At 40.0% G+C, this 27349-nt stretch overlaps 1 protein-coding gene across 5 annotated transcripts in view; it reads right to left on the reverse strand.

Annotated features, from left to right (window-relative positions):
* The window catches only part of CTNNA3 (catenin alpha 3), a 1020369-nt gene that overhangs the window by 225999 nt on the left and 767021 nt on the right, over nt 1-27349 (reverse strand). For all 5 annotated transcript variants that reach the window (XM_075934910.1, XM_075934908.1, XM_075934909.1 and 2 more), the window contains one exon: nt 3375-3575. In XM_075934910.1, coding sequence (XP_075791025.1) covers nt 3375-3575 — 201 coding nt within the window. The remainder of the gene's footprint in view (nt 1-3374; nt 3576-27349) is intronic.

Below are 27349 nucleotides of genomic sequence, written 5' to 3' on the forward strand. Positions count from 1 at the left end.
CCCCTCTTTTATTGAATGTAAAATAAGTGAATGTCAGTCAAGTGTAACACATTGAGGACTTGTTTAGGAAACTCTGCTGATGGATACAGGATTTGGACATCACACTTATATAATTGAAGGCTGTATTCTCAAGCAGTCTGCTCTTACCAGAAAACTGGCCAGAGGCAATTTGGTAAGAGGTTGGCTCTTGAAATCAAATCAAAGATCACACAAGTCTTGGGAGGTCTGTTTGATATGCTGTGTTTTTTAAGAAGACAGGCTTTTCAGTTTAAATGTGAGATATTAAGGTGGATGTAGTTTATATCCAACAGATTTACAATGCCCTACAGGTAAAAATAAAGGAAAGGAAGAAAGGCTGAACATTCAATTTACTTTCTTCTTCAGGCTTATGAATCTTTGCTTACCATGACTGCAAGTGATGGACTCTTTGTCTGGTTGGTAGGGAGAAAGAAATGCTATTATGGGCTATTGATGGCAATCAGGGAAGGTATATTTAAGTGGAGCAAGGAAGAAGAGGAAGTGACTGGACCAGGTTGTGGGGGGCACTACCCTTCCAGGTGCCTTTGGAAGGGCATTTAAAACCAAGCCCTATCTCACTGTGATCAGGGTGCCAATGTGCCTCATCCCATCCATGGAATCAGAGTAGGAATGGGCTTCTTTATGACCTGCTCTTGGCATTAAGCTAGTTGCCCTCTTTCTCTAGAGGCTGGTAAAGAATCTTTTGCTTGCTTCCAGATTGGCTGTGTCAGGGTAGGTTTTTCACCATCTCCGCAGTAAGTCAGGGGCCTGGCAGAGTAAGTGTAGAGCTTAAATTAAAATGTAATTACTCAGTAACAAAAAAAAAGTGGCAGGCATCCAGTGCGGTAATCATTATATAGGGGATATGGTGATCAGACAATATGGGTTAGAAGCAGATTTAGAGGAAAGCATCCCTTAAGGAAGCTGAGAAAGGGGATTCAGGTCTCCTACTATTAGGAATAGACTGGAGCCAACCCTTACCCCCTTCCTTTTCAGTCCTCTTTCGCCCTGCACACGGTGTTGGCGGCTGAGTACCAGCAACAGGCCTAAGTTGGAAAGGAGGAGGGCTGGCAATAGTTTCCTAAACAGGAGGGAATAGTTTGGGAAATAATTATGACCTGCACTGTATAACGTATCGCCAGGTACACCTAGATATTTGGGGTGAATAAAGCTGTGGGTAATTAAACCAAATCCACTGCTTCCTTATAGAATTTTGTGATCGTCAAAGGTACCGCATATAGTAAAGTACTTTGAACATTTGTTTTTCATCAATCTGAAATCAAGTCTTTAAAATTATGTACTGTAGAAAGTGCTACAATAAAGCATTTAAAAACCTTTTATCAATATGATGGCTTCATCTCCTTTGACTATCCTAGGTGCAGACCATATATAAAGGAATCAATTATATAATCTCTCGACTGGCTGCAGTTACCAACTCTCTCTACACATCTACCGTAGGCTACATCTCCACTGCAGAGACAAAGCAAATGAAGATCTCATTAGCATTTGTTGTGCTGTTATTTGCATATTATCTATCAATGCTTTTTGTGCAAGAGGTTTTTGTGCAAAAAAAGCAGTGTAGATGGGGCCGTTTTGCGCAAAAAAAATCCTTTTGCACAAGAACCTGAATACCTCCTTTTTGAGGCATAAGGGATCTTGTGCAAAAGAGTTTTTTTTCACAAAACAGCCCCGTCTACACTGTTTATTTTTGCACAAAAACCTCTCCTGCAAAAAGCATTGGGAGATAATATGCAAATGACAGTGTGACAAATGCTAATGAGCACTTCATTTGCATTGTCTCTGCTGAAAAAAGGCTATAATGTAGACATAGCCCTAGTGACACCATCACAGGACTTAACCACATTGACTATACCATCAAAGGCTCATTCACATGCACATGTGCTAACCTAATATATGCCATCATGTATCAAAAATGCCCCTCTGCCATATACATCAGACAAATGAAGCTGTCTCAATACAAAAGAGTAAATGGACACAAATCAGTCATTAAGAATGGCAACATCCAAAAGTTGGGGGGGAGGACTTTAACCTCCCTGGGCGCACAGTTTCCAACTTGCAGGTTGCCATTCTCATATGGAAAAACTTCAAAACCAGACTACAGAGAAAAACAGATGAGCTGGAATTCATATGCAGATTTGACACCCCGAACTCTTACCTTCTCACCGTTGTTGGAGATGAACCACATCCATTCTGATTTAATTAGCCCCGATGTCACATTCCCATTTCTGTATCTCTTTTCCCTCTCTTTCTGTCTTTCTTTTATTTTCTCTTCAGCATCTGAGGAAGTGAGTTGTAGCTCACGAAATCATATGTTCTAATATTGTAATAAATTGGTTAGTCTTTAAAGCGACACCGGACTCCATGTTGTTTAAAAGGAAAGGTGACTATTAAACCACAGTTAATAGTCACTTTTCATTTCATATGACCATAGATGCATGTGATCACAAAAAGGATTGTTCTTCTCTTTAAAAAAAAGTTCAACTCCCCTATACTTAAAGGCTACGTCTAGACTGGCCCCTATTACGAAATAGCCATGCTAATTTCCAACTTTGGAATAAGGAAATCAGCGGGGGATTTAAATAAACATGTCCGCCGCTTTTTTTCCGGCTTGGGGAAAAGCCGGAAAAAAGCATCTAGACTGGCGCGATCCTCCGGAATAAAGCCCTTTTCCGGAGGATCTCTTATTCCTAAGAGATCCTCCGGAAAAGGGCTTTATTCCGGAGGATCGCGCCAGTCTAAATGCTTTTTTCCGGCTTTTCCCCAAGCCGGAAAAAAAGCGGCGGACATGTTTATTTAAACCCCGCGGGGGATATTTAAATCCCCCGCGGATTTCCCTATTCCAAAGTTGGAAATTAGCAGGGCTATTTCGTAATAGGGGCCAGTCTAGATGTAGCCAAAAAGTGCTCCTCCTACACTTGGATGTCATATTGCTAAAAACTAACAATATACTTGTTCCTAACAATGATGGCTTCATTTGTACTACAGTACACACATTATAAAAGCCAAACTGAGATAGCAATGGCTTTGCCATATGTCTAAGGAATGTGATGAGGTTGGCAGAATACTTCTTAAAATTGTTGCTTCACCAGTCACAAGCCAGCAAAATTGTGTCTCTTGGATTTATAAAAATAACACTGAAAATATTTTACAAAGATTCCATTTTTAATGTATGCTGTAATCACAAAAAGATACCATGTTTATTGAGAGAAGATAAGAGAACCCATGACAAAGGTTGGTGTTAACTCATTAGATCCCAGAGTTATTATATTTTAAATCATTAGCACAAACAGTGTACAACAGAAAATGAATTACATTGGTCTAAAATCCAGACTTACCAGTATTTGCCAGATACTGAACATTCTTCATCACTCGTACAGTATAAACCCCAGGGTCATAATTATCCATTTCACCAGAGACGATATGAACCACCCTTGCAACACGCCCTCGGATGGCACCGGCTGCACGATCTAAACCATCAGCATCCTGTTCTCTGAGTGCAAGGATGCACTTGTTTACATCCTCCAGAATATGGCCTTCTGTAAACAAAACAATAGTTTGTTTTTAGATTGGACTCCTTTAACTGTCAATTCCACTCAAAAGTTAAACAATTCGTTCATGCTTCAATTAAGATATCACGCAAAACACTTATTTGGATATAAGGCTCCAACTTTTGCTTCCTTTGCAACACCTGATACTTTAACTTAGTATTACTACAACTGTTTATTGATATTCCAATAGCAATTATCACTTTAGCTGACTGTCTAAGTGTTGAAGAAGAAGGAGAATAGCATTTTCCATTTCAACTGTATGTGCATTTCTGTTCCATTTGCTGAGACAGCAATGCAATAAGGAGTCAGGACTGGTTTCAAAGCCCCAAATCTTCGAGGGCATTTAGGAGCCTAACTCTTATTGAAATAAATGGACCTTAGACATCCAAATACTATAGAGGGTCTGTTCCAAACTGTCTAAAAACATACATGGAAATGAAAGACCTAGGAAAGTTTTCATACATTCTGGCTGTGTCTAGACTGGCCAGTTTTTCCGGAAAATCAGCCGCTTTTCTGGAAAAACTTGCCAGCTGTCTACACTGGCCGCTTGAATTTCCGCAAAAGCACTGACTTCCTACTGTAAGAAATCAGTGCTTTTCGCGGAAATACTATGCTATTCCTGTTCGGGCAAAAGTCCCTTTTGTGCAAAACTTTTGCGCAAAAGGGCCAGTGTAGACAGCTGAGATTTGTTTTCTGCAAAAAAGCCCCGATCGCAAAAATGGCGATCAGGGCTTTTTTGTGCAAAAGCGCGTCTAGATTTGCCACGGACACTTTTCCGCAAAAAGTGCTTTTGCGGGAAAGCGTCCATGCCAATCTAGACGCTCTGTTCCAAAAATGCTTTTAATGGAAAACTTTTCCGTTAAAAGCATTTCCGGAAAATCATGCCAGTCTAGACGTAGCCTCTGTGTAATTGAAGGATGGAACCAGAAAAAGATGTATTACTATAATCTAAGACTTCCTTTGTATAAAGCCTTTTTTTCAATAGATGTTTAAAGAGATGAATTGTGCATCTAGAACAATTTCCATAACTGAATTAATCTTTTCCATGTTTGTGAAAACAGAACCTAATGGTTTCTACAATATCTGTGCTAATGACTTACCATATCCCGTTATTTTTTTCATATTTTCTTATATGGCTTACTGCCAGCTCAAAGATAACAACAATAAAACAAGTTCCTATTTTAGCTTCTAAACATTTTCAGTTTCTTACTTCCACTTACAGCCTTGGTGTTCATTTTTTTATTCCTTCTTCTGCTTCTCCTTGCACATGCATACTATTACCAAATGTTGCTATGTAATTCTACACAAAATAGCCAATCAGGACAAAAAAAACCAAACCAGTTTTACATTTCCATAAGTTTGTCCCTGACATCTCATCTGATTTGATCATCTCCATTTCCTGCTAGATAAAGTATGTTCAATCTTCAAGCAAGATAATGAGTCACCTTGCTTATAATCATGTCTTCTGTGATGAAACTGGGAAATGCTTATTTGGTTAGACACCTAGCAGATGCTGCTTTAACTACCAGATGTATCCTTAACTCACTTTACAAAATGTTGATGGGTCCTCATGAATGTTAAATATCAATTATATGTGAAAGGTAGCAATTACTATGCTGTATACCAGCTTTTGTAGTGCTATGGAGTGATTATCCTATTTTACTTTGTCTATTTACTCTTTTTGTTATGTGGTGATTTTGTATTAGCTGTTTACTGGGATGGTCATCTACACCACTAACCATTTTCTGGTTCAAACCTTAATGTCAAAGGAATTTTTTTTATTATTATTTTCAAAGGGGTCGTGTATATTTTTTCACTGTATCCTCCTCTGTCTTTAGAAACCTGCCTCTAAGGGTGTGTCTACACTGTACCTGTAACTCAAAATAAGCTACGCAATTTAAGTTATGCAAATTGTGTAGCTTATTTTGAGTACATTTCAAAATAGCTTATTTTGAAATAGCTTACTTCAAAATTTGGTGCTGTCTACAAAACACTTATTTAGAAATAAATATTTATTTCAGAACATCCCTTATTCCTCATGGAATGAGGTTTACAGGGATGTCAGAATATTGAGCCTGCTATATTTTGAAATAACTGGCATACTCAAAAGACATGGAAAAGCTATTTCAGGTTACCTCTAGTATCTCAAAATAGCAGTGCAGTATAGACATAGCCTAAGTGTTTAATTCTTTGTGCAATGGATTCCAAGCTTCTTGAAGATGTTTATATTATACAGAGAACTATAGTATTATCAACTATACTGATATGTGATCTTATATCTGAGTACAATATGGGAAAAAGCTACTCGACAGTTTCAATTTATAGTATCATTCATTATGTTTATGGTTTTTTTACCATGGCTTTTGATACCATTTTTCTCATGCTGTAAGGTATATTTATGATTTTGAATCTAAAAAATGATAAACTGAGGGTATGTCTACACTACAAAGTTAATTCGAACTAACGGATGTTAGTTCGAATTAACTTTGATAGGCGATACACTAGCGATCCGCTAGTTCGAACTTAATTTGAACTAGCGGAGCGCTTAGTTCAAACTAGGTAAACATCATTTTACGAGGACTAAGCCTAGTTCGAACTCACTAGTTCGAATTAAGGGCTGTATAGCCCCTTAATTCGAACTAGTGGGAGGCTAGCCGTCCCCAGCTTTCCCTGGTGGCCACTCTGGGCACCACCAGGGAAACTTGTATGCCCCCCTCCTGGACCTGGAGCCCTTAAAGGGGCACGGGCTGGCTACGGTGCCTGTGCCAGGTGCAAGCCTGCCAGCACCCAGCCAGCAGACCCTGCACCTGGCACGCCATGAGCCAGCCACCCGATGCCCCCCAGCCCTCCGCCTCTTCCAGGGACCAGGCTGGCAGCTCTCAGGAGCCTGGCCAGGACCGCAAGAGGCGGGCGCCCGCCTGGTCTAGTGCAGACATCGTGGACCTGGTCCACGAACTCCGCACTAGGCACAGGAAAGTGGCCATCTAGGGCAGGAGAGCTGCCAGCCTGGCCACCCAGGAGCAGGTTTGCATGAATCATAGAATCATAGAATCATAGGACTGGAAGGGACCTCGAGAGGTCATCGAGTCCAGCCCCCCGCCCTCAAGGCAGGATCAAGCTCCGTCTACACCATCCCTGACAGATGTCTATCTAACCTGTTCTTAAATATCTCCAGAGAGGGAGATTCCACCACCTCCCTTGGCAATTTATTCCAATATTTGACGACCCTGACAGTTAGGAATTTTTTCCTAATGTCCAATCTAAACCTCCCCTGCTGCACTTTAAGCCCATTACTCCTTGTCCTGTCCTCAGAAACCAAGAGGAACAAATTTTCACCTTCCTCCTTATGACACCCTTTTAGATATTTGAAAACCGCTATCATGTCCCCCCTTAATCTTCTTTTTCCCAAACTAAACAAGCCCAGTTTGGAAATCAAGGTGGTCCACTGAGACCCCCGACCCTGAGCCCTGAGCTTAGAATGGCTGTACTGGGTCAAACCAAAGGTCCATCTAGTCCAGTAGCCTGTCTGCTGACAGCTGCCAACCCTAGGTACCCTGGAGGGGATGGACTGAAGACAGTGACCAAGCCATTTGTCTCGTACCATCCATCTCCAGCCTTCCACAAACTTTGGGCAGGGACACCATTTCTACTCCCTGGCTAATACCACTCCATGGACCCAACCTCCATGACTTGATCTAACGTCTCTTTAAACTCTGTTCTAGTTCTAGCCTTCACAGCCTCCTGCAGCAAGGAGTTCCACAGGTTGACTCTTTGTTTTGTGAAGAACAACTTTCTGTTATTAGTTTGAAGCCTGCTACCCATTCCTTTCCTTTGGTGTCCTCTAGTCCTTCTATTATGGGAACTAATGAAGAACTTTTCTTTATGCACCCTCTCCACACCACTCTTGCTTTTATAGACCTCTATCATATCCCCCCTCCGTCTCCTCTTCTCTAAGCTGAAAAGTCCCAGTCTCTTTAGCCTCTCTTCTTATGGGACCTGTTCCAAACCCCTGATCATTTTAGTTGCCCTCCCCTTGCCCAGCCTCTCTCTTCCCCTCTCCCACCTCTTTTTCCCAGTCTCCCCCAGTTTTGTTCAATAAAGAGAGATTCTATTTTTGACCACATGTTTTCTTTATTTTGTACATCAGGAAGGGGGGCTAAGGAAGGGTAAGTGGAAGGAGGTAAGGGAGGAATGGGGTACGCGCCTCCGATGGGGAGGACTGGGCTGGCTCTGCGGGCTTCTCGGGGTGGAAGTTCTCCTGCAGCCCCCCGATTACCCCCTCCCCCTGGATGGCAGCCTGTGGCAAGTGCAGCCGGGCTGATGGCCGAGTGCTGTGATGTTCCGCGTGTGGGCACTCAGAGCACTCCAAGCCAGGACTGCTTTGCAAGCGGGGAACCCTGAGAACTGTCTGTCCGGGGTGGGGGTCAGGTCCCTTTAAGCACAGCCCTTGGCTAGCCTGAGACAGCAGCTCCACACTCTAAGTCCTCATCTGATGCCCTGCTGACTCGGCTTCCGGCCATCCTTAACCTCTGCTCAGGGTCCACTCTGTGTGGACATGCTAGTTCGAATTAGCAAAACGCTAATTCGAACTAGTTTTTAAGTCTAGCTGCGCTAATTCGAATTAGCTTAGTTCGAATTAACTAATTCGAACTAAGTTAGTTCGAATTAGCGCTGTAGTGTAGACATACCCTGAGAGAGGAAGAAGGACTTGCAAATCTCTTCTCACAGAAGGGTAAGATTTTTTTCTTTTTTTAAATCAAGGACCTTAGAGCTTTTACTTGCCAGTTAAGACACTGAGGCTACATCTAGACAGTACTGTTAAATGGGGGAAAGAAACACAATTTGTGGTATGCAAATGGCTACTCCAAATTTTGGAATATCTACACAGCACCAAATTTTGGAAAAAAAGAGCTCTTTTGAGCCATTCCTTATACCTTGTAGAATGAGGTTTACAGGGATGGCAAAAAAGCACAAGCCATTCTTTCAAAAAAATGTTTGAAAAAATGGACGCGTTCCTTGGATGTGGCATTGCTTTTTCGGGATACCAGAGGTATCCCAAAAAAGCAATGCAGTCTAGTCATAGCCTGATTCTGCAAGGTCTTTAAGCATATGGTGAACTTTAAGCATGTTAGTAGTCTCAGTGACTCCAGTGGAAATACCTATGTGCGTGCCATTAAGCATGTGCTTAAGTATAATGGTCAATTGCGGAAGAACTTTGTACGTGTTAGTTTAGGGGTGGTGAGGCCTGCATTTTTCCCCCCCTTTTCCCTATATCTGATGAGCCAGAAGCAAGTCTTTGAGAACATACGCCACTTAAGATAAGCATTGTTGCCAGTATAGCAAGAACAAGTATGAGATAAGGGTAAAGGGCAAGAACGCATAAACAATTCTGTTTACCCTAACATACTAATCACGTAAACAGGGCCAAAGAACAAGAAGATCCAGATCAGACCCAATAGATAACTAACAGCTAAGCCCTACATCAGCATGTAATGAGTAAGCCCTGGAAATTTCCAAACTGCCAAACAAGGCAAGCAAAACTGTATATAAGGCTGCCTTAGAGCCTAGCAAATTGGACTTCACCGATGGGCTTTGGGTACCGGCACCTAGGAAGCTGAGATAACCTCCCACTTGGTCCACAGCCTACCCAGGGTCCTAGGCTTGCAGAAAGGGATGTAAGATATGCCGCTTCTTTGTTATGTTGTTCTTCCAGTTATGGGGCACAGCTGTTAGCTGTCAGGAAATAAACTACTTGTGTTTGACAGATACCTGTGTGGCGTATTTTGTACTTTAGGAACCCAGTGTCGGACCTTAGACTTCCTCTGGACGGCTACATTAAGTAGCATACTTAATTGCGGCATTAAAGAAATAGATGATTACGCATGATGGGAAAAATGTCTCCTATTTTTTCACAAAAATAAAAGGTTCTTAAAAGTTAAGATAATATGTTTATTAACATTCTAGAAGTTTCTTTAATATACTCGTATTATAGAAACACCTCATTTCATATGCAGACCTAAAATGAACCCTGTTTCACTGCTCAGTATATCGTATAATGATATCAGTAAGAGAGGATTGTGAAGAAAACAGATTTTGGTAACAACATTAAGAGTGCCATCAAGAACAGATAGATACAATAAAACCATCCCATTCCTACACCCTGCATACTAATACAGGATGACCGTTGAACATTTCTTAAAGAATATGTCAGTATTGACTTAAATCTTATATTGGTTTTAAAAAGGGAGCCATGTCTACAGTTATCTGGAAACCCACACTAACACACCCAGAAAAAGCTCACCAGTGCATATTTAATTGAATATCATGCAGAAACTCCTCAAACACTAAGGACCATCACAAATCTCACCACAGTCCACTCTGAGCCACATTTCTCCGACCTTGCCTTCTCGGATATAAACTCAAAGCAACATCTATACAATAAACACCCTTCCAAAACAAGACGCTCCACTTCATACTTCTCCTGGGGAAAGGATGACAGAACACACACATGACATGTGACTGTAATGTCACTTAAAACAGTATGTGGATATCTAAGATACCTTAAGTATCTATATGGAACAAAAGAGAAACACTAAGATGAGTAGGGGATGGAGAAGGATATCAAATTGAAAAAGAAAGCAAACAGAGGACAAAAAGTACCATTAGAAAACCTGCCATTCAGGATCATTAGATAACCTAATCATTAGTGTCAATTGAATTTTACAACACAATAATTCCCAAAGACAAAACCATTAATAATTGAAACAGGACAATCATTTTATTGAATGTGCATTTTCAGAGGGTTTACTCTGTTGCACATAGAAAACGTTAATTTAATTTTATATTTCTTTGGGGTTTTACCTTGGGATGAACGAATAATTGATTGGTCTTGCAGCTTCTACTTGAGATTAATTTTCTCTCTCTCAAGGTTTGAAGGTATCAGCATTTAAAACACACACACAAAAGCTAAAAAACTAAAATAAATTTGTTTCTGAAAGTGAATGTCTATTAATGAGAAAATTGGCAGACAAGAGAGATGAGTTTGGCTAATGAAGATTTTCCCTTACACTAGAATGGATCATCAGCTCCTGGGCAAGAGAGTTTTATAGAAATAAGAAAGTCTCATCAGATATTTAGAATCCTGGGGAGAAATTGAAAGAATTTCCCCACATTCATTTTAAATCACTTATAATAAATACTGGAGAGCTGAGATGGTAACAGCTCAAACATCAATGTTTTGCCCTCAGTTATGCCTGTGGATTCCCAATGAATTTAAGGGAATTGCATAGATGTAACTCAGAGCAATATTTGATCGTGTGCGCCCTGGTTAAAATAACCAACTTCAGTCTAAGACATTCAGGCCCAGAACTTGGGCATGCATGAACTGGTGTAGCTCCACTGAAGCTAAGCCAGTGTACATCTGCTGAAGATCTGGTCTGTCATATCGGAACCTGAGCCAAAGTCTATTTGAAGTCAGTGCAAAGATTCCCAACTATTTCAATGGGCTTCAGATCAGATCTTTACAATCACAATTGCTTAACAAATAGAGATTAGTACTGCAGACCTCAGCTTCATAGTTCATCATCTATCCTGCTTAGGGCAGGCAGTACTTCATAACAATCACATTTCCACTCATGAGTCATATAAAACTCTGTAGCATCATGTTATCTTTTCTTTCTATTAATACTCTATTAACCAAGCCCTATGGCATGACCATGTATGTAGTTACTCCTATCCCTTAATATCACATTATTTTATGTGCTTTGCTCCTGATTTTATTTATTTATAGTTCTTAGCTATTTTAAATTGACATATTTGTGTCTTTTTTGAGAACATCTTCCTACATTACTTTAATTTCAACAGGTGAACCACAATTTTAAAAGCTGCTAAAGAAAAACTATTCACACAGAGATCAAGTCTAACTAGGTCATTCTCCTTGCTTGGTTTAGTGAGACACGCTAATTCATAATGGGAAACTGGTGTCCACGTGATAATCCCCTCTCTTCAAAGCTGTATGCATTGGAGTTCCTCGAGGAGATGTTCCATGTTACAGCCAACTGAATGTAGGAACCTCCTCCAATTCTCGTAATGCAGGGTGTGTTGTTGTTGTTGAAGTATTGCACAAACTTCAATCAGAATCATCTCAAGAGAATCATGTGAAGAGGTGGGTTGTACCACAAAAGCTCATGATACTATCTACATATTTTATTAGTATCTAAGGTGCTGCTACACTATTCACTATTTTTTAAGTTTTTCCAGTTACAGATTAACCCTTTGAAGCTTTTCAACCAGAATGTCATTTTTCCTCCTGAAATCAAAGGCTCATCTGTTTTTGGTGCACGATCTTTCAGTTAAAAATGCTAGGTCAGAAGATGTTCCTTATTAATATTTACAAAACATTATTCATATAATCATATAATCCATTGTTTATTTTCCAATACAGAAAAATTTACATTCTGTTAGGAATGTAATGGATTTCAGCTGCCTTGCTTAGAAAGCTCACATCACCCTTCTTTTTTAACATTATTATGTCATTGTAGCTTATACTATATTAAATAACACTTGATTAATAAAGTTCATATGAAACAAATCTTAAGGTCAAGCCTCCACCATTCAGTATCTGTGGCATTAAATTTGAGTGCATGGTTGAGCTCATGTTTCAAATTAGTTCGGACAGTTGAAAGCATTAAGATAGAAATCAGAACATTTCAATTCACTTAAAACAAACTGCACAACATATTCTAAGTACTCAAATGATACCTAACAAGATGAATCAGATTTCTGGCTTGCTTATCTAGATCTAAATCATTAGTTTTCCCTTGTATTCAAAAGTCCAGTTGACATTACATTTCCCCTCCAGTCCATATGACAAGTGATCAAATGATTACACCATGAAATAGTGCTGATTGTAGGCTCACTCATAGCATGGCTAGAGATGTGGAAGGGTTATGTTATTCAAAAAATGTTATTCAAAAAATGTTTTGGCTTCATAACTACATTAGAAATATATTTGGTGACATACTTCTGGCAATAGACATAAACATAAAAATAAACAGACTTATATTGAAATAATTGTTTAAGAATTTCTGAAGGAACAGTGTTAGAGTGGGAAGGTTAAAAACATACAACAGGGCTTTACTTTCATATACTTTGAGGCTATGTTAAACCACTATGGAATTTTTAAGGTACCTTACCAGAAATGAGAATTAAGCACACTAGATTAAATTTACACAGGGTTTAAACTGTGTGATTTTGAACTGTAACATAGTTGCTCCACAGTGAAAAGTCAGCTGAAAAGATGGGGGAGCTTTCAGTAGTAACTTTCCTTGTGCTGGTGAGCTGTAAAAGGCCAAACAAATCAAAAAGTGGGGACAGTGATAAGCAGGGAAGAGGCGTAACTGAAAACAGGCAGTGTCAGCCCATCTCCTCGGAACCCTTTATCTGTTGGACCCTGTACTTCTCATTAGGGTCCATTGTTTTGAAAATGAACCTAGTGTACCAGGCCTACGTCTATGTCTGTGCTCAGAGCTAGCCTAGTTCATTCCTGGCTCATGTAGATATGTACTATGTAGACATACGTATATGCATTAGCTCTCCTCTGCTCATCTCTTTTCTTTGAGGGCCACAGCATTTGGAATTCAGTCCCTTCTCAGGCCGACAGAGCCCAGTTTTTGTAGTCTTTGGATCATGACACAAGATGTATTTATTTGATTTATCTTGGCATTATTCTTTTAATCTCCCAAAAGCTTGGTTGCTGACACATTTCCAGATGCAGTCATAGCAGTAGTTTTTAATGTTACTGTGTAACATTGTATAATTTTTTGGCTTTTGTAATAGGACCTGATTACATATATAGATGCTTTAAAATGGGATTTGAATAAATATTAATAGTAACAGAGACATCTTTTGGGTTTTGGTGCAAATAATGTAAATAAATGGTGGCCTTATGGCACAGGGTACTGGATATTCAGTCTTCTATATACTTTGCCATGGAGCCTGAATTTTAGGTGGCAGTTGATGTAGTTCTCAGTTTTCTAGTGTCCATTTACATATATGAAACCTAGCCAGAAGATGCTTGTATTCAGGTGTGTTTAACTCTTCTTCCCAAAGAGAGAACTTGAGCAGACAGAAGATCTACGGTACGTACTAAAGCACATCATTGACTGTAATATTCTGAATTAAACTCCCTGCTGGTAAGCTTAATAACAAGCTACAGGGCATTAATGAGGTTTGTGTAATTATTATAAAACAGTATCAGGGTCTTCAGCAGTTGAATGGGATATACAATAGATCTTGACCAAGCTGAGGGTCCTTAATGTTTTGGAAAAGGTCCAGGATAAAATCCAGGAACTCAGTGCCCAACCTGAGTTGCAGGCTGTGTGCTGGGTATCTGATTGGGATGTTTAGAAGGTAAAGAATCATTGGAAAGTACTTAAATCCAGCAGCTACACTATACCCTTCATTGGTAATCTGAACATAAATTATAATGATTTATATCTTCAGATGTGTCAATTGGAGCTACACCAATTTACATCAGTTGAGGATCAGGGTTCCTGTGACTTGATCTGTTTCAGGAGGTACCCAGCATGCTCTTACATGGATCACTTTACATATGTCAGAGTCTGCTATCTCAGGTGACAAATGTCACTTCTTTTGTAGCATATTCCTACAAGTCACAAGGCTGATTTACATTTACGTAAATCAGCCCTATGTTATGTGAAGTTTTTGTAAATTGCAACAGTGAAAAGAGCCCCCAGGTATCCTTCTGCTGGCATGGAATCCCATCGTGACTAGGATCTCCAACATGGGAATTGCTGTGTGCTCTTTAGTTTGTAGTTCCCATGATACAGGTTGATGTATGAACTACAAACCTACCAAACATCTAAGTAGTAATGTATAATTATTAGGGCCATTTTCCTAAACTGCTAGTCTATTCTCTGTGAACTATTGGTGGAGAGAAGGGACAGTTCTGATAAATGGGAACAGGATATGAATCACCCTTATTCATTTTGCATATCATCTTCTCTCATGATCTTCATAAAAGAAACCAAATAAAAAATCCTGACTCAGGCTGGCAAACCAAAATTGCCCTCTGTTTTGCCACCAGTAAATGAATATTCCAGAATGGTTTGTGAATGTCCCTATTTTATCAATTGCATTTTAATGGCACCTAGAGTTTGAAGTACTTTGCGAGTGTTTGCAGATTCCTTCAAAATAATGGAAAGCAAATGAATGCCCCCAATGAAAATTAACATTTACATGGCAGCCTTCTTTTGTTTGCCTACCAGCACTTTTGCAGTCAACTTGTTTGTAGAACACATCATTATGATCATCCAGTGTGACTTTGAGGTACCATATGAAGCTTGATAATGTTTTATGAGAATCCTAATAGTCAATAATGGCAAGAGAAACAGAGCTTTGTTTGCCTGCAAGCACTTTTTCAGTCTGACTTGTTTGCCCAATTGTTTATTACCAATAAGCTTGGCAAATTTTTTGAATTTAGCTTCAGTATTTTGCAAAGTCAAAAAGAAATGATTTTTTTCACTATATAGTACTCTACTGGGACAAATAGCGATTGGGGCTCTGGGTAATTTGGAACTGAAAATGCAGCAAAGTAGCAAAAATCTGCCCCCAGCATTGATTCAAAAAAGTCCCAGTACAATCCGTGAACACAGAGGGACAGATGTATTGAATTTACCACACTATTGATTAGACTAGGAAAGTGGAATGGAAGATGCAATCTGAATGAAAACTTTAATTCCAAGCTAACTGCATTTTTTGTCCAACAGTACGTTTACTTTATTTATCTAGAGACATATACATGCAGAAGTACAATTGAACATGAGCCATAATCTTCAGTTGCCTCACATGCAGGTATGTCATAAACATTTTATTCTATTTTCCACATACAGATCCCTACAATTAGTGGTCAATGTACGGCACAACCTGTCACTTGTATAAGTATGTAATACATGATTCCACAGAGGATAATCAGTAACCCAAAGAAATGCACACAAAGCAATGAAGAAAGGGGATGACGAAGTCAGAACTAAGTAACATAGGCACCTTTACAAAGTAAACCTTCCTTGTCAGACAGAATAAATCCTTTCCTTGGGTATGCATTCCTAATATAGGAAATAGTACATTAAAGTTAATTCTGCAGTTCACAGTTTGCTTTCTGCTTTTGTAAATGGAGGCCTAATACAGGAGACATATCAGTCAGAAAGGAGCAAGGAAAATACAAAATTAAAGGGAAAAGAAAAGACGCAGATAGATTTTTTCATTATAGATCGCCAATGATGTATGTGATTGGTATAATTTTACTCAGGTACCAATTTGTGAATATATACTTTACACATTTTGTTGAATGATAAGCAGCCTGCCCACTCATGCATTCTCTAAGAGATACGTTATTAAAATTAAATAAATGGGAAATATTGATGAGGTGGATAAAATGTTGATTTTTAAGTGATTGCCATTTTCACCACTGATTCATGGAAGTATCACGGAACACATCCATAATTTATGTTATTAACTGTTAAGATGAATCAGCTCATAGATGCTCTTCCTCTACAGTCTGCATAGTTCTTGAGCTATATTGACGCCTGGTCTAAAAAATAGACAGTGAAATAAGGATCAATGATGGTGAGTGAAATTACTATGTTCAGTCTAATAAAGATGACTGGAGAAAGCAACAAAACAAAAATTCAAGTAAGACAATATCAGAACAGATGTTGTGAATCTGTTTTTCATGCAGAGATGCTTAAATGCGAGTAATGGCCTTCTAGGCAAGATTGCTGAGATAACACTGAATTTGTTTAAGATAATTTTATTAGATGTCATGATAGGGGAGGTTTAGTACTAAAAGGAGAATAAGTTGATGGGCCAGCTGGTCTTTTCTCTTTGCTTCAAGATTTCTCCTGGCTTCCTTTAGTAGCTCAAACCAAGTATTAAACAGCCCTTGCAGTGTATGAACATTTGAACTGTTTCTCAGCCTTAGCAACTGCAGCCTCTTTGCAGACACTTAAAGCCTTTTCTGCTTCATTGTCCTAATTTCAAATATTACTCTCATGTAGCTCATTATCTCTTTTGTTCCACATCAGGTGTTTGTTGTTGCTTTATTTTTTTTTCTGAATTTTCTGCTACCTATGGTAACATCTTACTCAATTCTGTATTCATCGCTTTCTGTACAACATGTCCTCAATGTATTTCATACCTATAGTGTACAGAAGTATTAATTCTTTGCCAACGTCTTGTAGTTAACTTTCATGTTTTCTTATTATCAACCAGTCAGATTGCTGGGTAGCCGATCCTTAGAATGAACAAGATATAGATTTTCATATTGAGTGAAATCAGTCATATGTGACACTTTGAATTCATATGTAAATCTGATGCAAAGTACGTATATATTATTTCTACCATCAGAGAAAATCATGAGGTCATCACAGATAGGAGTTTGTCATATTTATATTGTACATTCCATGACGTTTCTATCCCAAACCAGCTTTTGTTGCAAATGACGGTTTTTCACCTGCTGTTCAACAGAGGCATAGAGGACAAATTTTACTGCATCAGAAACAATTATCACATTTACGTCAGTTGTTTGGTATAGAAGACATAAAGCTGTTATAACAGAATGTTACCATGGGATGAGTGTCTTCACCTGAACAATTATCTAAGAGTGGCAGATGGCCATTATCCTCTGACAATATTTTATTGACATCTCTACAATAGCTGGCATTTAACATAATAGGGTGTGCTCTGTTATTAAGTTTGTACAAGAGTTTTTATATAGATAAATTCTGCAGGCACATACTGCTAATATAGCAGAGGGAAATAGATTTCCACAGCGAATTTAGTATCCCTGGAGGTGAGCTTCCTAAATAATCTTCAGCCTTAACTTGAAGGGCCTAGCAAGGATAGCTTAGTCTCCATTCCCTGGCATCTCCCCTGAGATTATCAACAAGGATGTTTGTGCATTGGTTTTAAAATATGCACTAGGAACTGAAGTGAGTCCACTGTTTCCCAAAGATAACTGGAAAGCCTGTCAGATTGTTCCTTACCACATACTTGAACTGGATTTGAATTGAAGAAGCTAAAAGTTCTATACCTCATTATACATGCCTTCCTCCATATCTCATTATATAGCCATTGTCCCGTCCATAACTCAGATAAATTATTTTGTAAGAAAACAGATTTTTTTTTTTTGCATTTTAGGTTTTTTAATTTTTTAGTCTAAAACCCACCAAGTATTTTATAAATATTTTTGTGAGCCCTGGCAATTTCTTAGCCAGATCTTTATTTTTGAATATAAAACTTTGCTCTGACAAAGGCTAAGCCATTTATTACCAACAGCCATAAAATTCCATTCCTTAGACATTCTTTTATGCAGCTCTAGTAGTAGGAATAATTGAATCCTTACTTTTCAGTCAGTGAAAATATAACTTGTTAGTTCATAGACCTGACATATCTAATTTTTTATTACAAAAAATCTCTAAGCAACTCTGTTCCTCAAAATGGCAAACATGCTGAAAAAAGACCAAGCAATTAACTTGGTTGATGATGATGTGTTTTGTGTTTGGCACAGACTTCTCTCCATACACTGAAAGAGAGAGATTTCTTTTGTTCTATAGAATCCCCCTCCGGACAGCTTTCCAAATAGATTCCTTTATGGTGCGGGTAAAGCTCACCCTCAGGACATTCACCTGGCTGCTGTGTTTGGATCCCACCATGCTGCACCTGTGTGTACTTCATCTTCCCTTGTGCTGGGTTGTCTCCAGCTGTGTCTTTCTTTGGCCTCTATGGCATAGTTCCTGGGCACAGACTCTGTCTTTTTGTGGAAATGTGACCTTGGGGCCCAGCAGCCCCAAATTCTTCAAAATCTAACAGGAGCAAATGAAAGAAACAGAAAAGGGAGAATTCTCCTCTGGTTCTTTATGAGCTAAGGAAGGAAAATTCCTTATATTTTAGCCAGAAGACTGTGGAGAGAAGACTAAAAAAAGGTATTTCCCTCCCAAATTCTGTAAGACCATGATGGATATTCAGCCCAGGAAAAATGAAGAATAAGACAAGGTCAAAGCACATAATGGAGCATTTTGTCCAGCTAGCTCCCTATATCTTTCCGGTTAGATGCCAGATGAGATGAAAAACGTGTATGAATACACCACAGGTTTCAGAAAATCAATAATTCTGCATCATCCAGTAGTGAAAGGCAAGTGTCAAAAACTCATATTACCAGATGACTTATAACATGTATACAGGCACCAAAAGTTTATGACCTCCGGGAAAAATCGAAGCACAATTTACTAAATTATGTTTGATGCCTGGCGCCAAATAACCCCCTGCATTTTTTGAGGAAATCTGCAAAGCAACTCCCTGTCCAGAGTACACAGACTTCAATATGCACTGCAGATTAAATGTACTGACCTCAGCAGATATATCTTATAGTTATGGGTAAAATTCAGTTTGTTCCCTATCCTCGGCCTGTATATTAATACCCTTACATCTGTCCTATATCGCGCCTAGAGAGTATCTCTTTCCCCTTTTTCCAGCTCCCTTAAACAGATATCTCTTAACTCCTGGTACACTCCCATTTGTGAGGATTAGTCAATATTGACTGTGTTTGAGAATGAGAAAAAGGCAATTTCCTTTGTCTGAATGGACTCCTGGCATTTGTACAAGTCAGTCACTGCCCCCAAAGAAAGCAACATTCCTTTCTCTTATGGTGCTCTTTTGTTCCTTCTGGGGTGCGGCGAGGGGAATCTTTAGGGTGGAACGCTCAGAAGGTTATGTTTTCACCTGTTTGGCCCATCAGAGAATAGTGAGTTTGCTGGTCAGTGCAGTTTTTTCTTATTTTAGGCTCAATATGGTTTTTACAGCCTTGGAAGATTTCTTGTGGCAGGCATTTTCCAAGATTAGTTCTGAGCAGGGAATAACATTTGGTCATTGATTTCTGCAGAAAAAAACCTATGAAGCACAGTATGCTCCCTACGGAGAGGTAAAATCCATAGGTATCTTCTATTGGAGGACTACAATATGCTGATGTGGCTTGCTGTTCATCCAAGAACCAAGAAGGTTTAGCCTCCAAACAATAAACCACAAACCTCCTGAATCCTTTGGTTTTCAGACTATATAGAATTACCAGATGGATTCTGTTTTCATGAAAAAATCTAACTACATGGGAACACACTGCATTGGACTCCTAAATAAGCAGCTTCCTCTGGAAATTGTTTTCAAGGAGGGATTCCCCAGCATGAATGAGTTATATACAAAGACTAATAAAATCTGGGGTTGCATGACATTTTTACATAAATTACATGTTGGATTAGAGAGAGTAAAGTGGAATAGGCATAACTTCTCCCAGCTCTTCCACCTCTATAGTATCCAGGGAAGAAAAGAACAATGCTGGAGAAACTATTGTTTCCACTCCTACAATGAAATGAACAGGCTAGTGAGATCTGTGGACTGATACAGATCTATACACTATACACTGATCTCGCCATATCACAGCACAGATTGCATTTAATATATCAGAATTTTGACACCCTTATTTTATGATTCTAAAGCCTCATTTTTTATTACTGGATCTGTGTAAAGAATCAATTTTTATCCTCTTATGCAGCCCAATACAAAGCCCATTAAAATCAATGGAAAGACACACTCTGATTTCAATGAACTTTGCATGAAGCCCACATATGCTTTGATTCAATAGAAACTGAATGTCTCTCTTGAAAGTGGATACTAACTAAAATTAAAGATGGTACAGGTTTCTCCACAATGACCCAGTTGAGCACTGTTCAAACTGTCAGGATAGATGTCTTCAAGAGGATACCACTAAACTGTAATATTTGCTGCTCCTCAGGAATTGCACTATTCTGCTGTCTCTTCTGTCAAAGAGTGGGGCAATACTAAAGCTACAGCAGATACTTGGGGTGATGAGTACTAAGCAGTTATTTTAATAGTGCTCATTATACTCATACTACCTAATTATATGCCAGCAGATAAATTCCATTGGCTTACATTAGAAAGACCACATTTATTCAACAACTTTATTCCTATCAGAAAGCCTTTGAAAGCTGATGCTATGAGATAAATTATACAGATCAAAAGAACACCACTAAGTAAAGTTTTCTCCAATTGTTCTCACCCACCACCATTTCAGAGTTTAGGATGATTTACACCTGCAAGAGAGAGGCACTGCTATGGGTACCCATGTGGCTCAACCGTAGGCCAATATTTTTATGGCTGATCTAGAGCAACATTTCCTCAAGCTCCCATCCCCAAGTGTCCCTTCTCTACTTACGCTACATTGATGACATTGCCATCACCTGGAGCTACAGGAACGAGGCTCTTGAAGAATTTCACCAGGATTTCAAAAATTTCCATCTTACCATCAATCTCAGCCTGGATCAATCCACACAAGAGATCTACTTCCTGGACACTATAGTACAAATAAGTGATGGTCACATAAATACCACTCTATACCGGATACCTACTGACCACTATACTCACTTACATGCCTCCAGCTTTCATCTGGAACACATCACATGAGCCATTGTCTACAGCCAACCCCTGGAGTGCAGCTGCATTTGCTCCAATCCCTCAGACAAACATCTGCAGGATCTCTATCACACATCCTTAAAACTGTAACACCCACCTGGAGAAGTGAAGAAACAAATTGATAAAGCCAGGAAGATATCCAGAATTCACCTACTAGAGAACAGGCCCAACAACAAAAGCTACAGAACACTACTAACCATTACCTACAGCCCCCAGCGAAAACCTTTCCTACACATCATCAAAGATCTACAATCTTGATGATGACGATCCATCACTCTCACAGACCTTAGGAGGCAGACCAGTCTCACAGACACCCCCAAACTAAGATGAATATTCACCACCAACTTCACAATCTAGAATTGAAACACTAATCCAGGGACCTATCCCTGCAACAAACCCCATTGCCAACTCAGTCCACACATCTACCCTAGTGACACCATCATAGGACCTAACCACACCAGCTATACCATCAAAGGTACATTCATGTGCACATCTATTAATGCAATATATGCCATCAAATGCCAACAATACTCCTCTACCATGCATATTGGACAAACTAGACTGTGTCTACACAAAAGAATAAATGAACACAAATCAGACATTAAGAATGGCAACATCCAAAAATCAGTGGGAGGGGGCACTTTACCCTCCCTGGATACATGGTTTCTGAATTGCAAGTTGTGCTGCTGTATGGCTCAGATGTTTTTCAATAAATGCCTTAGACACATTCTCCAGCTAAAGTGGTATGATAGAATGCCAAACAAAATCTTGTGGACCAAAACAAATCAGAAAACAATGGAGGTCCAGATTAAGAAGAGAAAATGGCAATGGGCAGGCCACACCCTGCATAAGGACTGTGAGGAATGTATCATGAGACAAGCATTAAAATGGAATCCAAAGGGAAAGAGGAAAAGGGGACGACGCAAACAAACATGGCAATGAAGCTTCCTGGATGAAATATAAGCAGCAGGCTTACTGTGGGATCAAATTAAGACAATCGCTAAGGATTGCAAGAGATGGAAAATAACTGTGGAAGCCCTCTGCTCCATTAGGAGCCCAAAGGACAAATGATGAGTGTCAGGAAAAAAAAGCCCCACCAAACCTTCAAAAATAAACTGCAGTGAGAAACTACTGAGGTGGAATTCATAAGCAAATTGGATATCCTGAAAAGTGGTTTAAATAGAAACATGGTGTGGTTCTCACATTACAATAGGTACAATTTCCCCACATTCTCAACTCTGCTGGAAATAAGCAACATCCACTTTATTGTAGCTCCATCTATGTTGTATTTCCCTAGTTTAATGATAAGGTCATGTAAGACTGTATCAAATGTTTTAATAAAGTCTATGTATACCATGTCCACCATTTCCGCCTTCCCCACAAGACTTGTTATCCTTTCAAAGAAAGCTATCAGGCTGGTTTGACATGATTTGTTCATTACAAATCCATGCTGGCTGTTACTTAAAGAAATACAACCTAGATGGGGCTAATATAAGGTGAGAGCATACTGGCTGGATAACCATTCTCAAAGAGTAGTTATTAATGGTTCACAGTCATGCTGGAAGGGCATAACAAGCGCAGTTCTGCAGGGGTCTCTTTTGGGAGAGGTTGTATTCAATTTCTTCATCCGAGATTTATATGATGGCATACAGAGTATGCTTATAAAGTTTGCAGATGATACCAAGTTGGAAGGGGTTACAAGTGCTTTGGAGGATAGGATCACAATTCAAAATGATCTGGACAAAGTAGAGAAATCATGTGTGGTAAATAGAATGAAATTCAATAAGAACAAATGCAGGCAGGAACAATCAGTTTTACACATACTGAATGGGAAGTGACTGTTTAGGAAGGAGAACTGCAGAAAGGGATCCTGATGTCATGGTGGCTCACAGACTAAATATTGTTGCAAACCTGTTTCTACGATGCATTAACAGTGTTGTGAGCAGGATACCAAGAAGTCATTCTTCTGCTCTACTCTGCACTAATTAGGCCTCAATTGGAATATTGTGTCCAGTTCTGGGTGCCACATTTCAAGAAAGATAAGGAGAAATTGGAGAAGAGCCAGAGAAGAACAACAAAAATGATTAAAGGTCTAGAGAACATGAGCTGTGAGGGAAGACTGAAAGAATTGGACTTGTTTCATTTTCAAAGGCGAAGACAGAGGGGACATGATAGCAGTTTTCAAATGTCTAAAAGGATGCTACAAGGAATAGAAAGAGGAATTGTTCTCCTTGGCTTCTGATGATGGGACAAGAAGCATGCATGCAGCCCACGGTCCATTTGCTTCTGGCCCGCAGTGCAGTTTGGGTTTACATGGGGCTCAACAAGTGGCCCGTGGGTGGGGGCTAAAACAAAAAAGTAGTCAATATAATGGTCTTATGTTGACATGCATTTTAGTAGTTAAATTCCTGAACTGTCATTGCTCATTAAAAGTGCTGTCATATGTGTGGAAATCAGGTAAATATTTCATTTTACTAATATCAACAGAACTGACATAAATGGGGCCCATGTGTTGTGCAGTCTTGCCTTAAACTTTGTATTCATGCCTGTCAGTGTGAAAGAAGCTATCACATGCAATCACACTTAACTTGCGGCCCTCGGCATGTGCTATGAGTATCATTGTGTCCCCCTCTCTCCCCCCCGGGCTTCCAAAGTTGAGTAGCCCTAATCAAGACGGTGCTTGGTCCTGCTGTGAGGGCAGAGGAGTGGACTTGATGATCTCTCAAGGTCCCTTCCAGACTAGTATTCTATGATTCTATCACCTGTTATCTTCCAGATGTTTGCAGATGAATTCCTTAATTATTTGCTCTATTGTCTTTCTTGGCACCGAAGTGCAGTTGACTGGGCTGAAGTTTCCTGGGTTGTTATTATTTCACTTTTTATAGATGGGCACTATGTTTTCCCTTTTCCAGTCTTCTGAAATATCTCCCAACTTCCATGACTTTTCAAATAGGATAGCTAAAGGCTCAGATATCTCTTCTATCCACTCCTTGAGTATTCTAGGATGCATTTCATTAGGCCTTGGTGACTTGAAGACATCTAGCAATGTTTAACTTGTTCCTTTTCTATTTTAACTTCTAAATCTTCCCCTTTTCCATTAGCATTCACTATGGGTTTGTCTACACTACAGTGTTATTTTGAAATATCTTATTTCAAAATACCTTATTTTGAAATAACGCGTCTAAACACAAAATGCATTTTGAAATAGTGTTTTGTTATTTGGAAATAGCGCGTCCACAATGAGTGGACTCTGAATCTCATTTAAGGCTGGCCGGAACAGTTCCAGCAGGGCACCAGGTCAGAACTTACTGTGTGGGGCTGCTGCCTGAGGCTATCTGAGGTCTGTGCTTAAAGGGACCCCCCGGAGAGCCAGTTTTTAGGTTTCCCTGCTTGCTTGTCTACCTCGATGAAGGACAGCAAAGCATTTTGTCTCTGAGTGCTCTGGTTGCCCTCACTCGGGACACCACGGGCACTCTGCAACATGGAGCCAGAGCTCCCCTGGGCACTCTGGTGTTTCTCTTGGATGCGTTGCTGCAAGTCTGACTGTATTTTCTGCAGGCTGCCATCTGGGAGGTCCATCGGGGGCTGTCAGTATCCAGGAGGCCCTGCGGGAGAGCTTCCACCCTGAGGAGCACTAAGAGCCTCCCTTGTCTGCCCCACTGGGGGCTTGTGCCTCATTCCTCCCTCACATCCTTCCACTTACCCCTCCCCAACCTCCCTTCTCATGTATTTACATTAAAACAAACTCTCTTTTTTTTTAACAAAACTGGGGGGGGGGATGGAATGAAACTGTGGTGAGACTGGGGAAAGGAGGCGGGAGAGGGGAGAAGAGAGGGTGGGAGAGGGGAGGGGGAAACCTGGGAGGAGGGAGCTGGAAGGGGGAAGCAAGGGGAAGAAGGGGAAGGGGAAGGGGAAGCTCAGGGTTCAGGGTTGGGGGTATCGCCGGACCAACTTGATTTTAATGTGAATCTGCTCCAGGGTTCACATGTAGCCTTTGGTATGCAGGATGGCAGCTATCTTGCCATAGACAGCTGCGTTCCTCCATCTAGTGAGGAGATTATGGACATGGGGCATCCCTCCCCCAAACCTGAATAAGGTCCATGATCTCCACCCTGGACCAGGAAGGCACCCACCTTCTCCGGGCCCTGGCAGGCTCCTGGGAGCTGGCAGACTAGTCCTGGGGAACAGTGGAGGGCTGGCTGCCAGTGGCTTGCTGGCTTATGTTTTGGGGCCACTAGGTTAGGAGCAGTGACTGCTGGCTCTGGGCTGGCAGGCTTGGAGCTGGCACAGGCACTGTGGTGAGAGTCTACCCCTTTAAGGGCTCCAGGGAGGAGGGGAGAGAGTGGAGTGTTCTTGGTTGAGGCTGGAGTGGCCACCAGGGCTCCCTGGGAAGGCTGGAGGCCCCCTATTTCGAAATAAGTGTCTACACAGCACTTATTTCGAAATAGCTATTTCAAATTTTGCGTTATTCCTCGTAGAATGAGGTTTATCAAATTGGAAATAAGTGCTCCACTATTTTGAATTTATTTCGAAATAGCGGTTTGGCTGTGTAGATGCTAGGAAAGTTATTTCAAAATAAGGGCTGTTATTTTGAAATAACTTTGCTGTGTAGACATACCCTAAGTTAACCTCAACGCACCATCAATGTTCTTGGTAAAAACTAAAACAAATACATCATTAAGCACCTCTGTCATGTCCATGTTTCCTGTTATCATTTTTCCCTCTTCACTGTGCAATGGGCATACCCTGTATTTGGTCTTCTTGCTTCTAATATATTTGTAGAAGGTTTTCTTGTTAACCTTTATGTCTCTAGCTAGATTGAGCTTGTTTTGTGCCTTCAGCTTTCTAATATTGCCCCTACATACTTGTGTCATTTGCTTATATCCATCCTTTGTAATTTGACCTAGTTTCCAGAACTCCTTTTTGATTTTTAGATCATTTAAGTTCTCCCAGTTAACCCAAGGTGGTCTTTTGTCATACTTTTTTTTAATCTTTCCTACACAGTAGAATAATTTGCTTTTGGGCTCTTAGAAATACTGCCAACTGTCTTCAGTTGTTTTTTCTCTTAGTCTTGCTTCCCATGCAACCCGGTACATATTAGATTAGTATAGTCTGTTTCCAGATATTGATTTAGTGTGGTAAGAGACAGATGATACCGAGAGAATTAGAATCCTTCTTTTTGAAGGAATCATTGGCATGGAAAGAGCTATATAAGCCATTTTTATCTAGTCGCTTTTCACATCCGATTTGACTGCTATCCAAAATTGTCACATGTTCGAGAGTGGGAGAATCAATCATTAGAAACATAGACAGATGGGTTTGCGATGAACAGGAGAACCATATGGTGACTTGCCCACATGGTAGGAAGGTAGCAGATCTCTCTATACATCTAAATAGACTTATCTGTAGTGCTGGGGAGGAGCTGGTAATCATGGTACATGTAGGTACTAATGCATCAGGGAAGGATAGGAGATGTTGGAAGCCAAATTTAAACTGCTAGGAAAGAGATTGAAATCCAGGATGTCAATTATGGCATTCTCTGAAATTCTTCCAGTTCCATGTGCAGGGCAAGGTAGACAAGTAAAACTGTAGCGTTAAAATGCATGGATGAAACGATGGTGTAGGGAAGAAGGGATTAGATTTATTAGGAACTGCAGAAACTTTTGAAAAAGGGGGAGGCTATCCAGGAATGATGGGTTCTACCTAAAACAAAATGGAACCAAAGTGCTGGCATTTAAAATCCAATAGGTTATAGAACTGTTTTTTAAACTAAGTGCGGAGGAAAGCTGACACATGCGGAGAAGTACACGGACTGGAAAGAGACTTCCCTTAGGTAACGGTCTATAAACAGAGATTCTCTACATCCTAGTACGGAGAAGAGGATGTAAGATGATAAGACATGGGTAAGATCTGATGAAAAACAGTCAAATGAAAAGGAGTCCCATTCAATCACATCAGATAATAGCAGAAAGCTAGATAGTGACAAGTTTTTAAAGTGCTTATATACAAACACTAGAAGTCTAAATAACAAGATGGGTGAACTAGAGTGCCTTGTAGAAAATGAGGATATTGATATAATAGGCATCACAGAAACTTGGTGGAATGAAGACAATCAATGGGACATAGTAATATCAGGGTGGAAAATATATCAGAAGGACAGAACTGGTCGTGCTGGTGGAGGAGTGGTACTATACATGAAAGAA

Source organism: Pelodiscus sinensis, chromosome 8, assembly GCF_049634645.1.
Source record: "Pelodiscus sinensis isolate JC-2024 chromosome 8, ASM4963464v1, whole genome shotgun sequence".
Taxonomy (NCBI): Eukaryota; Metazoa; Chordata; order Testudines; family Trionychidae; genus Pelodiscus; species Pelodiscus sinensis.